Here is a 15,368-nt window from a genome sequence, read left to right on the forward strand (position 1 = left end):
CCGTCTCCCCGCTATCCGCACGCCGTCTCCGCGGTATCCGCACGCCGTCTCCCCGGTATCCGCACGCCGTCTCCCCGCTATCCGCACGCCATCTCCCCGGTATCCGCACGCCGTCTCCCCGGTATCCGCACGCCGTCTCCCCGCTATCCGCACGCCATCTCCCCGGTATCCGCACGCCGTCTCCCCGCTATCCGCACGCCATCTCCCCGCTATCCGCACGCCGTCTCCCCGGTATCCGCACGCCGTCTCCCCGCTATCCGCACGCCATCTCCCCGGTATCCGCACGCCGTCTCCCCGGTATCCGCACGCCGTCTCCCCGCTATCCGCACGCCGTCTCCCCGGTATCCGCACGCCGTCTCCCCGGTATCCGCACGCCGTCTCCCCGGTATCCGCACGCCGTCTCCCCGGTATCCGCACGCCGTCTCCCCGGTATCCGCACGCCGTCTCCCCGGTATCCGCACGCCGTCTCCCCGGTATCCGCACGCCGTCTCCCCGGTATCCGCACGCCGTCTCCCCGGTATCCGCACGCCGTCTCCCCGGTATCCGCACGCCGTCTCCCCGGTATCCGCACGCCGTCTCCCCGCTATCCGTTTACCGTCTCCCCGGTATCCGCACGCCGTCTCCCCGGTATCCGCACGCCGTCTCCCTGCTATCCGTTCACCGTCTCCCCGGTATCCGCACGCCGTCTCCCCGCTATCTGCACGCCGTCTCCCCGCTATCTGCACACTGTCCCCCCAGGCGAGGGAGGAGCTGGAGTCGTCTCCGTTCCTCGTCTCAGATGTCTCCATTATGGCCGGCAGCGACGAGGGTAGCAGACGCGTCATTTCACAACTACAACCACCACAAAACCACCACCACAAAAACCACCACAAAAACCACCACAAAAACCACCACAAAAACCACCACAAGCACTACAACCACGACAACCACAACAACCACAAGTACTTCAACTACTACAACCACTATAATCCAACACTACAAACAATACAACCACAACCACTACAGTGACGGGCGTGGAGGACGTGTCGTGCTACAACTACGCAACAACCACCACAACAACCACAATCACCACTACAGCCACCACTATAACAAAAACCATAACAACAATCTCCATCTTCACTATGGGAACCTCATTTGCCAGTAAAAATATGATAATTGGTTTTTTACCCTTCTATCTGGCAACAAAACTGACACCTTTTTTACAAGGAGTCATGTTTGCATAGACCGCAATACCTGCAGTCATAATACAAACAAAAGACATAACTCTGATAAAAAGGTGTCAGTTTTGTTGCCAGATAGAAGGGTAAAAAAACAATTATCATATTTTTACTGGCAAATGAGGTTCCCATAGTGTAGATGCTTGCCCCGAGCTCTCATACTCTGATGGTGCATTGTCTTTGAGTTGTGCGCCTTTTGGCGTCATCTGGTCCAACCCATGTGAGACTAGGCTCTAAGGAAAGCTGTCTCGGGTGTGGACCAATCAACTGCAAGGACAGTGCACATTATCAGAGTTATGTCGTTTGTTTGTATTATGACTGCAGGTATTGCGGTCTATGCAAACATGACTCCTTGTAAAAAGGTGTCAGTTTTGTTGCCAGATAGAAGGGTAAAAAAACAATTATCAATCTCCATCTTAACAATTACTTCTCGGATAGCAACAACCACATTGCTACTGTAGTTACCCAAGAATGTCAGTGTGTAACGCGCGAGACGTCACTCCACGTCGACCAGCCCCCCTCATTAATAATCATCAGGTGACGTCACTCCACATGGGGGGGCGAGGCGCCTCCTCCCCCCTCCTCAGCATCAACTCACAACCCTCACTACGAAGGTAGAACCCTCACGTCACGCGATCTCCATAACGCTGTTGAGACATGGAGGTAAAAAGGACGTCGTGATGAACAAGGGATTATCACCTTTACATGAAATAGGTCTGTGTCACCGCGCCCTTACAAATTGCACACGCATTGATGTAATGAACATCACGTCGCGGTCTGCTTTTTGCTTCCAAGTTTCAGATTTACTGCAATACACCCGTCCTTGGACGGGCAAAAGGCTGGTCAATAATAACAATAACTACAACTCCCAAAAATAAAAATGCAACATCACGTACAACTGCTACATTTATGATTATTAAACATATATGGTGATGATGATGGCAATAGTAATGATGACGTGACAGTGATTGTGGTGATGACTACGATGATGACAGTAATGATGATTGTGACGGTTATTGTGGGGATGACAGTGGTGATGACAGTGGTGATGACAGTGGTGATGGTTTTGACGAGGCGAACGATGTGGTGATGTCCGATTCCGATCTCCGTACCCCTCTCAGCTCTGCTTGCCTGGGTCACGATCAACCTCCTGACAGGTACCGCCCACTCACCACCACACTCACCACCACACTCACCATCCACGTTAAAGATCCCGTGGCATCGTTACTTTAGAGGCCGCCATTGCATGCCACTGTGTGCCACTGGTATAATTTTTTCTAAATTTGCAAAATTGTGCGTGGTTCCTCTCCCATGCACCTCGGAGTCATCCCCTCTCTCTCTCTGCTCTCTCTCTCACTTGCTCGCTCTCTCTCGCTCGCTCTCTCTCGCTCTCTCTCGCTCTCTCACTCTCTCTCACTTGCTCTCTCTCTCTCACTCTCGCTTTGTCCGTGCGAGAGCGTGGTGGTGGTGCCGCGAGCCCCTGCCCAAGCTGACTCGGCCTGAAATGAGTGCCTGGTGCAGTGCGTAAACATCGCCACTAGGGAGACAAATGTAGCCAGGCGTGGTGCTGGCCACCCACACCCCTCGTGTGCCGTGCCCTACTTCATAGGTGCTACTCGTGAACAGTACTTGCCCCAACAGCCTTATAAAGGCTGTATGGTTAATCTTTGTCTTGGTTTGTTTGTCTCTTAACTGTCATTCTTATATACGTTAGTTTTAGTTTTGTTGTTCGGTCAGAGACACTTCGTTAGTCCGTGCTGCTCTACAGTTGGCTGGTTGAAAAATGGGTGAAGGTTTTCCCAATCCTGGCCAGCTGACTCAAACACTTAATAAACTCCTAGCATACACACTCGCAGAGATACATAGACACGCATAGAGATATATTTAGTTTCAGAGACTCATAGATATGCATAACTACTCAAAGAGATGCATAGAGAATGGGTGAAAAGTGGGCTAAGTTTTGCCCAATCCTGGCCAGCTGGCTCGAACACCTAATAAACTGCACGCATGTCGTGTGAGTGGGGAGCAGTGGCCCAGCAGTTAGCACGGCTACCTTACAAACCCCGAGGCCCGAGTTCGAGCCCCACAACACCGATGACGATTTATCTCAACTCGTCCTGAGCCTCTTCTTTGTCGACTCAGCCTCAAATGAGTACTTAGTGCAATGTGTAAACATTGACAACTTAGGGAGACAAAGGCGGCCGGGCGTGGTGCTGTTGCCACCCTACACCCCTGGTGTGCCATGCCAGTCTTCATCAGTGTTCGCTAGCAGTGCTTGCCCCAACAGTCTATTAAAGGCTACGCGGGGGACATTTGTCTGTGTGTGTGGATGAGTGGAGAGCTGTGTCACTGCTGCTGTTTGCTAACAGCACTTATCCCAGCAGCTCTCTGTGTGGGCTCAACGGGGGACCTTTGTGTGTGTCAGGGGTCCTGTTCAACGCACCGCGGGGAGAAACCGCTGGGATCCTGGACCTGGGGGGTGGATCAACGCAGATCACGTTCTGGCCTCACAGCAAGGTCTCAGCAGCTGCATCATCATCAGTAGCATCATCAGCAGCATCATCGTCAATAGCATCATCATCTGCATCGACAGCATCATCTTCAGTAGCATCATCAGCATCATCAGCGGCAGCAGCTATGGTAGCAGCGGCAGCTGCAGCAGCAACATCATCAGCAGCAGCATCTTCAGCAACAATATCAGCAGCAGCATCGGCAGCAGCATCAGCAGCAGCATCTGCAGCAGCAGTTACAGCAGCAGCATGAGTAGCAGAATCATCAGCAGCAACAGAAGCATCATCAGCAGCATTATCTTTAGCATCATCAGCAGCAACAACATCAGAAGCAATAGTATTGGAAGCAACAACAGCAGTATCGTTATTAGCAGCATCATAATTGTTATCTGCTGCTTTGTCATCATCAGCAACAGCGTCATCAGCAACGTCAGTGTCATCATCACCAGCAGCAGCAGCGCCATCCAAAACATCAGTGTCATCATCAGCAGCAGTAGCACTCGTCTCCCTGCACCCCCAGATCAGCTCTGACGAGCCCCAAGATTTCATGGTGGAATTTCACCTGGCTCCCACGACCTTTAACCTCTACTGCCACAGGTGCGTTCTCGCGAGTCACCGCCACGTCAGGTGGTGGTGAGGGGCACTCCACGGTTCATACATAAAAGGGCGCTGCGGTGGTGAGATGTTAACTACCTTCACTACCTCGCCTGGTGTGCAGGAGATGTTAACTACCTTCACTACCTCGCCTGGTGTGCAGGAGATGTTAACTACCTTCACTACCTCACCTGGTGTGTAGGAGATGTTAACTACCTTCACTACCTTGCCTGGTGTGCAGGAGATGTTAACTACCTTCACTACCTCGCCTGGTGTGCAGGAGATGTTAACTACCTTCACTACCTCGCCTGGTGTGCAGGAGATGTTAACTACCTTCACTACCTCGCCTGGTGTGCAGGAGATGTTAACTACCTTCACTACCTCGCCTCCATATTTAGAATCGCCAGTATTTGGCTGCAATAAATTTCCACGCGATAAGCCACTTCGTTGGGCTATCACTTGCGGTCAGTTTGCTTCTGAAAAAAAGCTAAACAGCTTAGTGGGCCTTACCTGGTAAAATAAAAAATCGTTATAGTGTATAATTATATTTAGTTATGGCAGGGTTGGAAAACACGCCTACACTGTAGACCGCTCGAAGCGAGGACCTCAACGGCGAGGAGTCGGCCATTATGAACCTAATGGGAGAGCGAGACACACTCGGGGCTCAGACATAAACTTGACACTGGAAACGATGTATCTCTTTATCTCTGTCTATATTGATCTCTCTCTGTCTCTGTGGTTGTCTGTATATCACTAAGTGTCTCTATAGGTCTCTATGTATCTATATGTCTCTATGGGTCTCTACGTATCTTTGTGTGTCTCTGCATATCTATGTGGTTCTCTGTGTATCTCTACGTGTGTATATGGGTCTCTGTGTATCTATGTGTCTCTACATGTCTGTATATACCTATGTGTGTCTATCTCTGTGTATCTGTAGAGCCGTTGTAGACGGCCGGATTTAGACTTGCCGCGGATGGCAAACAAACAATGGGCGTGGCTACATCGGTACGCGAAGAAGGTGTTTACTGCGACGTCCGCGTTGTTATCCTGGGGGGCTATTGCGGAGCTGGGATCCCCTACAGCCCCACCCCTCAAGGGGGGAATGGCTATTTAAGGCGGCGAGCCGTACGGCTCGAGAGCTAGTGTTAAGCTGTAACCAGTGAAGAAAGAAGACTAGCTAGACAGGCCCTGGAACTCCCTGGAATCGCTGCCCTTTTAAGGGCCGATCAGGCAAGCCAGCGGCGTGGCCCCAAGAGCCCAGAACCGACGCTCTTCTAAGAGCCGGACGGGGTATTCAGGGTGCCGTAACCTAGCTGTAAGCTAGCTGTGAGTCAGGCTGTTGTGTTCCGTAGCGTAGACGGGTGAAGGGGCCGATACCCCTTCAAGTACTGTAAGTTTGCCTGTTACTTGCTGGTGTTAATAAAAAAGCGTGTGCCTCCAACTACGTTGTCAAGTCTCCGGGAACCTTACTACATCTGGTGTCAGAAGTGGTTCTACAAGGATGGAGACACGACAGACAGCTCGTACCAGAGAGACGGGGGCGGAGGAAACCACGGCCGACTTTGAGCCAGAAATGGCTGAGGGCGGACTCGAGCAGCAGGAGCCAAGTCCACCCACACCGCAACGTCAAGACGAGTGGGGACCGTCGTCTGAAGGACTGCGGCTGGCCCACTCTCGACTGGCAGAATTGCTCTATGCTGCAGCCACCACACTGGAACAGATTACCCGACTGGGGGTGGGAGGAGCTGCACGGAGCGATGGCGGCCAACATACGATGCCGTTTCCCACCATTTCCAAGGACGCTGAGTTTGGAGTTCCCGCCATAAGTACAGTGCAGGCTGACGGCGAGGCGGGGCTACGTCACGTGGCCAATACTCACCAACCACAAGCCACGTCGGCAGCGGCGGACAACGAAACGTCACCACAGCAACCGCCGTTGCCACGCGCCCAGCCCGCCAAAGCTGCACGGAGTGACAGAGAGCGTTTTTCGCCTACGGACGCTGCGCTGCAACAGCAACTGCCACCTCTCAAGGAATTCGTGGGAGGAGAAGGCGACTGGGGTGTCTTCCGGAGGCACTTCCTCGCCCATCAAGAGATGGCGAAATGGACCGACGACGAGGCGTTGCGTGCGCTGCTGGCGATGCTTGACAGCGATGCCCTCGCCACTCTCACCTCGGCACCAAGGGCGAAGCGCGCCAGGCTGCAAATGGCGCTGCAACTCCTCGCCGCGGTCTATGGACCACCCTCGGACTGTCGCCAGCTGTTTTACGATCGCCAGCGGGGCACCAAGGAGTCGCCCCTGGCGTACCGCACGGCTCTCCTGGCCCTGGCGAAAACGGCTTTTCCATGGATGGACGAGGATGGGGTGGACGCCATGGTCACGGAGAAGCTACTGCTGCTGGCCGATGATTTGGACATCGTCGTCTTGGCTGAGGACGACGCGGAAATGTGTTCGTTGAGGGCCGCCCGGCATATCCATGCCAACCTGCTGGCCCAACGTCGGAAGGCCAGCAAAGCGATGGCCAGCCATACCGTGGCTGCATCCGCCCTCCCAGCGGAAGACATCTGCGCTGTGGATCGCCCGACGGAGTGGAGGTCCGGAGTACGGCCAGCTCGGGACGGACCGAGCCGCCGGGATCAGCCCAAGTCATCAGCAGCACTCACGCGCTGCTACAACTGTGGCCTCCGGGGCCATGTGGCCTCAGGATGCCAGGCTCCTCGACAGCGTGGTGCGATGCCTCGCCAGGACGTCGCGCCTCGACCCAAGTCTCCCCAGCAAAATCCGGCGAGTCGTGACACCCCACATGGTTGGCCCACACACACACCTGCCACTCACTCACACACCGCAATGAACGGGGGTCAGAAATTATCCATTGTCACGCCAAAACGTACCTCCGTGGGGTGTGCGTTCGAACCGACCCAGTGGTCCGAGTTGGCTCATCGTGTTGTTGCCGCGTCGTCGGGGTCGTCGGTTGTTGTGGGACATATTGATGGGGTCGAGGTACGGGTCTTGATTGATACGGGAGCATCGGCGACTATTGTGTCCGATTTGATTTACAACATTCTCCCCATTCAAAGTCGTCCCTTGCTCCCTGTTGATGTTCCATATTACGCTGCTAACGGGGGTTCGTTGGGCATTATCGGACAGATCCGCGCGCAAATTTGTATTGGGGACATTAAATTATCCGGCCCGATATTGGTCTCCTCCTCGCTGGCGGTTCCGTGCCTGTTGGGGACGGATTTCTTGGCCAAAATGCCCATTCGTATACTAATCGACCAAGGATGCATTGAACTCCCGTCGGGCCGACGTATGGCCTTTTTGTCATCCCCCGCTACTACTGTCCGTGCGGCGTTTGCGACGGTACCGGCGCTGGTCGCGAGGACGGTACGCGTACCGCCGGGAGCTCAAATGCTCGTACCTCTTAGGCTGTCCCGACCATTTGCGGAGGACGTCGGGGATCGTGGGGGTTCTGTTGGGACCATCGAGGGCCGGGGTCAACGGATCCGACTTGGTAGCGGCCCAGACCATGGTCAAAGGGGACGAGGACCCCTTCATCGCGGTCCTCAATGTGGGGTCGCGAACGGCCGTGGTTCCTCAGGCGACCGTGCTCGCGCACGCGACGCCGGCGCCTCGTGAGGAACCGGTTGTTGCTCAGGTGAGCGCCGGGTCGCCCTCGCTACCACATTCGGATCGTGATTAGGGGTGGCTCGATGCGCTTTGCGCGAGATCGGTGGACCTGTCCGATCCACAGCGTGAGAGGCTTCGAGTCCTCCTTCGCGAATTTTCAGACGTTTTTAGTCTAAATAAATACGATATTGGCTGTACTAAATTGCTGAAACACCATATAGACACGGGTGATAGCGCGCCAATCCGCCAAAATCCCTTTCGGTTAAGTCCCGCCGAAAAGGAGCATGTTAAATCGGCCGTAGACGACATGCTAGCTGCGGATATCATATCCCCTTCCACCAGCCCTTGGGGCGCGCCGATCGTTCTGGTTAAAAAACACAATGGATCATTGCGCTTTTGTGTGGATTTCCGTCGGCTTAACAAAATTTCTGTAGCCGACGCATACCCGCTTCCCCGGATGGATGAATCGCTTGATGCCCTGGCAGGGGCGCGGTTCTTCTCCACATTGGATTTATTGTCCGGGTTCTGGCAGCTCCCTCTGGATGAGGAATCCAAACCGAAAACTGCTTTCCGTACGCCGCAGGGCCTTTTCCAATTAATCGCTTGCCGATGGGATTACATTCCGCGCCGGCAACTTTTCAGCGATTAATGGAATTGGTTCTGGCTGGCTTGCAGTGGGATTCGTATCTGATTTACCTAGACGATGTCATCGTCTTTAGTAGAACATTCGATGAACACCTCCAGAGGTTGCGTGCCGTTTTTCTCAAAATGCGGGCTGCTAATTTGAAGTTCAAGCCCCAGAAGTGTTTCTTGCTCCGCGAATCGGTGTGCTATTTGGGTCACATTGTGGGCCGTTCAGGTATTGCCACTGATCCCGCCAAAACGAAATGTGTCAGCTCCTGGCCGACTCCCACCTCGGTGGGTGAGGCCAGGAGTTTCATCGGATTCGCATCATATTACCGCTGGTTTGTCGCTGATTTCGCTACCATTGCGAAACCCTTACATGCCTTGACATCTAAGGGGGTAAAATTTCATTGGGGTAAGGAGGAAGACGCTGCTTTTCGCTCGCTCCGGGACGCCCTAGTCGGGGCTCCGCCGTTGAGTTACCCGGATTTTACAAAACCCTTCTTGCTCAATACAGACGCAAGCAACACGGGCATCGAGGGCGTTCTCTCCCAGGTTATTGGGGGCGTGGAACATGTGGTTGCGTACGGCAGTCGGGTGTTGTCTCCGGAGGAACAAAGATACTGCGTTACCCGTAGGGAACTATTGGCAATCGTGTACTTCATTCAACAATACCGCCCATATCTGTACGGTCGGCGTTTCACCGTCCGCACAGATCATGCGGCGCTGCAGTATGCTTTGCGGGTTCAACAGCCATCGGGACAATTGTCTCGATGGTTGGAAATCCTTCAGGATTTCGATTTTGCAACTACCTATCGTAAGGGCACTCGCCACACCAACGCGGACGCTCTCTCACGGTTACCACCCACCTCTGAGTGTGCTTACCTTCTGGGTTTGGGGGCGTTGCAGACCTCCGAATGTCAGCTCTAATTCTGTTTTAGCAGCCGCCGCCGATGCGCCTTCCGTTGCTGGTCCTATCGAGCAAGAAGGGAGGGATTCCTTGCTGGGGTTGTCGGTTGCGGAGTGGGGGCGCCTCCAAATGGAGGACACCTCCCTCCTCGCTTTGCGCCATCGCATCGGGGGAATCGTGCGGGGGGGTGAAAATGTCGACTCCTGGGGGTTGGTCCAGGGCCTTCTCATGCACTGGGACGGCAAATCCCGTCGACACCGGCTGGTGGTGCCTTCTGCGTTGCGGGGTAGAGTCGTGTGGGCTGCGCACGAGCGACTCCTCCACCTAGGGACCCACAAAACCCTTGCCACGCTCCAACTAGATTTTTCATGGCCGGGCACGGCAAGGGATGTGGAGGACCTGTTGGGGTCATGCACCCAGTGCGCGCAAAGGAAGCCACCAGCGAAGGGGTCTAACCCACCCTTACAGTCCGTAAAAGTTTCCCGAGTTAACGAGCTCGTCGCACTAGATATTCTGGGCCCATTCCCCGCTACGCCTAGGGGGAATAGATACCTGTTAACCGGGGTAGAATATTTTACGAGATGGCCTATGGCCTGGCCCCTCGCCAACCAGTCAGCAGCAGCCATCGTGGAGGCCTTTGTCCAGGGCTATGTCCTCGACAAAGGTGCTCCGGAGCGGCTGCTGACCGATCAGGGTAAACATTTTTCGGGGAAACTTCTCCACGAGGTGTGCGAGCTCCTGGGAACTAAAAAGATTCGTACCTCCCCATATCATCCGCAAACGGACGGAATGGTGGAGCGGCTGCATCGGACCATCACGTCCATGCTGTCCCAGCAGGTGTCTGAATCCCAGAACGATTGGGACCTTCATATCCCGGGGGTTTTGGCAGCATACAGGATGGCTCCCCATGTGGCGACCGGGTTTTCGCCCTTTTTCCTAATGTATGGCCGCAAGCCTAACCCACCTGTTCCGACTCAGCTGCGGATCTCCACGCCGCATAGTAAATCCAAATTGGCCGAACATGTGAAATTCAACGTCGCTAAATTGATAGAGGCGCGGGAGGCGGCCATGCAGAACTCTGAACTCCGCCAGAAGGCGAATGAGAGGCTCAGGCTGGGTCGGGTGCACGTGCTTCAGTGGAAGCCGGGTGACCAGGCGTGGTTGCACTGTCCCCAAGTCCCGCTAGCAACCTCGTCTAAACTGGTGCGGCCGTGGCGAGGGCCCGTGGAGGTGGTGCAGGTTTTGCGGCCACAATGTGTGCGTATCCGATGGGGGAAACGTCGGTGGTTTGTGCACCCCTCCAGGTTAAAACCGTTCGTTGCGCCCCATGTTCCTACTTCACACACGCGTGGCCAACCATGTGAGGGGTCCACCGACTCCCGGAGTACGACTTCTCTGCTGTCACCTGACTTAACACCGTCTGTTCCACCTCCAGGCGCACCAGGAGTGACACGCTCACGACCACCAACCCCCCCCGGGGGGGTCGGGGGTCGCTCTGCAGCGGAGCCAGACACCCTCACACCCGGACTGCTAACAACCGCCACTGGCCGAACCAAAGGGGTCCCTTGTGACGGCCCCGCTGCAAGGACGCGCGCCAAAACGCGCAGACTTTGCGGGCGACCGCCCTCGGTTCTTGTATATATGTTGTTTTTACGGGATGGGGTATTTATTCGGTCGGGGTGCGTCGTGTTGGTTTGTTCTTCTTGTTGTTGTTAAAAATGTGTGAGGCACACACGGGTTCAAGGGGGAGATGCATCTTTAGTGCGATTTTGTTGCAGCCGGGACGGCTGCGAGCTGTACAGGGGGGGGTGATGTAGAGCCGTTGTAGACGGCCGGATTTAGACTTGCCGCGGATGGCAAACAAACACAATGGGCGTGGCTACATCGGTACGCGAAGAAGGTGTTTACTGCGACGTCCGCGTTGTTATCCTGGGGGGCTATTGCGGAGCTGGGATCCCCTACAGCCCCACCCCTCAAGGGGGGAATGGCTATTTAAGGCGGCGAGCCGGACGGCTCGAGAGCTAGTGTTAAGCTGTAACCAGTGAAGAAAGAAGACTAGCTAGACAGGCCCTGGAACTCCCTGGAATCGCTGCCCTTTTAAGGGCCGATCAGGCAAGCCAGCGGCGTGGCCCCAAGAGCCCAGAACCGACGCTCTTCTAAGAGCCGGACGGGGTATTCAGGGTGCCGTAACCTAGCTGTAAGCTAGCTGTGAGTCAGGCTGTTGTGTTCCGTAGCGTAGACGGGTGAAGGGGCCGATACCCCTTCAAGTACTGTAAGTTTGCCTGTTACTTGCTGGTGTTAATAAAGAAACGTGTGCCTCCAACTACGTTGTCAAGTCTCCGGGAACCTTACTACATATCTATTGTTTTTGTGTCTGTGCCTGCACGTCACTGTTTGTGCATGTAATTCTATGCATTGCATATTTCTACATGTCTGTGTGACTCATCTGGAAACTTTCCCATCGGTAAGCTTCCTCCGCCAGGCGAGGCTGCGTTGGCTGGGTCATAGAGGGGGCTAAATGGGTGCGCACGGGCTAGAGAAGAGATGGAGTGATGTGGTACAAGAGGATGTGGAGCTGAGTGGACTTGCCGATGACCGGTACCAGTCGTGTCAAGATCAGCCTCTGTGGAGGAGGCTCGTGAAGGATGCTAATGGGCAGTTGGAGGCAGTCGCCCTCCAGCAACAACGGAGGGCAGAGGAGCGACGCTCACAACAACGAGCGGAGTGCCGGGTGGCTAAAGCACAGCAAGTTGGCACAGTAGGAGGCACAGGTGGTGCCATTTATCTCAGTCAGTCATCCCATGGCACCTGGGTCTGTCCCATGACCTCCTGCCAGCGTGCGTTCGACAATTCACGTGGCCTTAAAGTGCACATAGCCTGGCACAAGCGCCGTGGTGACATCACCGCCACTTAGTGGTGAATGGCTGTTGTTGTTGTTGTGTGTGTCTTCCCACAGCTACCTAGGCCTGGGCCTCATGTCTGCACGTCTCTCCATGCTGGGCGTGGAGGAAGGTGCTGCCGGTGAGCAATGCTATGGGCGTGTGCTGTGCGTATGTGCTATGTGTGTCTGCTATGTGTGTGTGTGCTGTGCATATGTGCTATGTGTGTCTGTATGCAATGTGCGTGTGCTATATGTATGTGTGTGTGCTATGTGTGCGCTATGTTTGTGTGAGTGTTTGCGCTATGTGTGTGTGCTACGTGTGCGCTATGTGTGTGTGTTATGTGTGTGTGCTATGTGAGTGTGTGTGCTATGTGTGTGTGATACATGTGCATGCTGTGTATGCTTTCTGTATATATGCTGTGTGTATGCTATGTTTACGTATGCTGTGTGTATTCTGTGTGCATGCTATGTGTATATATGTTACATGTGTGTTGTGTGTATGCTGTGTGTGCCGTGTGGGTAGTGGAGGCCGGAAGGACGCTGCACTCTCCGTGTTTGCCATCTACGTTCTCCGGACTGTGGACCAACAATGGCATCGAGTACCACGCGTCTGGGGCTGCCCCCGACGGTGACGCACACAGCCCGGCCTCCCTGCCCTCTCTTCTCTCCCTGCCCAGCCCTCCTTGCCCTGCTGTCCCTGCCAATCCTGCCATGCCTATCGTATCACCTATTGTCTGCACTGCCTTTTGTACCTCCTATTATCTGCACCACCTATTGTATTGCCTATTGTTTGCACCACCTCTTGTCTGCGCGGCAGAGGTCACAATCGGGTACCCGATACCCGTACCCTACCCGATACCCGGCTACCCGTACCCAGCCGGGTACGGGTACCCGTTTGCGACCCTGGTGCGGCCGGGTACGGGTAAGGAATCAAAACCCGTTTGCGACCTCTTGTCTGTGTGGCCTATTGTCTGCACATATTGTGTACCACCCGTTGCCTGCCTCGTGTGTCACAGAGTGTGGCTACGAGAGCTGCGCTGGACGAGTTCGACTCCTGCTGGGCCACTCCGTGCACCGGCCCCAGGAGCTGGGGTCGCACTCCTTCTACGCCTTCTCCTACTACTACGACTGCGCCGTCGACAGCGGCCTAGTCGGTGGGTGGTCCTGCCACGGGAATATGGAGTTGCCGCCAGCTGGAAACCCCCCGCATGGCCATTGGGAGACCTGGGCACTTCTAAATCAACTAAACATTTTTTTTTTATTTCACTAGGTAAGGCCCACTGAGCTATGTAGCTCTTTTTCAGAAGCGACCTGTCTATCACAAATGATACCTCAGTGAAGTGGCTTATCACGTGGAAATTTATAGCAGACAAAATACTCTAAATGCGTGATGTTGATTATAAATGTTGGAGGAAAAAATCGGAGGACCCAGAGAAAAATCCATGCGACCATGGGGAGAGAGACACGCAAACTCCAAATATACAGCAGGCATCAGGATCGAACCCACGACCTCTTATATATCAGGCGAGGACATTAACATCTCACCACCGCGGTACCCCCCGCCCGACCCCCCATCTGTATATTTGGAGTTTGCGTCTCTCTTTCTGTCCCTGTGGTTGTGTGGATTTTTCTCCGGGTCCTCCGGTTTTTTCCTCCAACATTTAGAATCAACGTAACACATTTAGGGGGGTGGGTGCGATACCAGTATGGCAGGGAGAAGGATGGTCTCAAACGGACTGGACTTTGGAGATAGCCACGAGCTAATGGGACGTGGAACGTCACTGGGGGGGAAGGAGCCAGAGCTCGTGGAGGAGGTGGACAGATACCGACGAGATATTGTCGGTATCACCTCCACACACAGCATTGAGTAACCTCTGGTGAGAGGCCCCGGGTGGGTGTGGGGATTCTCACAAGCCCCTGGCTGGGTGCTGTTCAGCTGGAGTTTATCCTAGTGGATGAGAGGATCGCCTCAATGAGACTTTGGGTCTCAGAAAGGAAAACTCTGACTGCTGTCTGTGATTATGCCGCAACAGCAGTTCAGAGTATTCAGCCTTCTTGGAGACGTTGGGTGCAGTGCTCGACAGAGTGCCGCCTACCGACTCTTGCCGGGCAACTTCAATGCTCACGTGGGAAACAATGGAGATGCCTGGAGAGGCGTGATTGGAAGGAATGGCCCCCCTGATCAGAACCAGAACGGTGAGATGGTATTGGAATTCTGTGCTAGTCACGGAATGTCAATAATTAACACCATGTACGAACACAAGGATGCTCATAAGTGTACTTGTTACTAGAGCACATTGGGCCGAAGGCTAATGATTGACTTTATAGTTGTATCATCGGACCTAAGGCCATATGTTCTGGACACTCGGGTGAAGAGAGGGGCAGAGCTGTCAGCTGATCACCACCTGGTGGTTAGTTGGATCAGATGCTTGTGGCACCGACCAGATAGACGTGGACGGCCCAAACGAATAGTGCGGGTTTTCTGGGAACGTCTGGCGGAAGACCCAGTGAAGAAAGATTTTAACTTCTACCTCTGGGAAAAAGTCTCCTGTACTCCCGGGGAGGTCATGGACATTGAGTTCAAGTGGACGATGTTCAGGACCTCAATGTGGATTCAGCTGCGAAAAGCTGTGGCCTGAAGGAAGTTGGTGCCTGTTATGGCAGCAACCCTAGGACCCGCTGGTGGACACCAGTGGTGAGGGAAGCTGTCAAGTTGGAGGAGACTTCCTGAGCTATGCTCAATTGAGAGATACCGGCTTCCCAAGAGGGCGGCAGCTGCAGCAGTCGCTGAAGCGAAAGCCCCGTGGGCGTGGGAGGAGTTTGGAAAGGCCCTGGAGAGGGACTACCGGGCAGCCTCAAAGACTTGCAGGCAAACTATCTGATGCCTTACGAGGAGTCGACGGGACGTGGCCCAGGCTATTTTCAGTAATGGTGGCGTAACATTGACCTCAACTAAGGAGATAGTCGACAGGTGGAAGGAACACTTTGAGAAGCTCCTCAACCT

The 15,368-nt window shown here is 54.3% G+C and overlaps 1 protein-coding gene across 1 annotated transcript in view; it reads left to right on the top strand.

The window, feature by feature from the left end:
- Positions 1–15,368, top strand: part of LOC144734708 (nucleoside diphosphate phosphatase ENTPD5-like) — a 30,445-nt gene that overhangs the window by 6,675 nt on the left and 8,402 nt on the right. The window contains 7 exon segments of the mRNA XM_078617028.1: positions 739–808; positions 2,339–2,374; positions 3,643–3,734; positions 4,248–4,324; positions 12,440–12,504; positions 12,888–12,992; positions 13,381–13,518. Coding sequence (XP_078473154.1) covers positions 739–808; positions 2,339–2,374; positions 3,643–3,734; positions 4,248–4,324; positions 12,440–12,504; positions 12,888–12,992; positions 13,381–13,518 — 583 coding nt within the window.

Source organism: Lampetra planeri, chromosome 52 (assembly GCF_965212315.1).
Source record: "Lampetra planeri chromosome 52, kcLamPlan1.2.h2, whole genome shotgun sequence".
In the NCBI taxonomy this organism is placed as follows: Eukaryota; Metazoa; Chordata; class Hyperoartia; order Petromyzontiformes; family Petromyzontidae; genus Lampetra; species Lampetra planeri.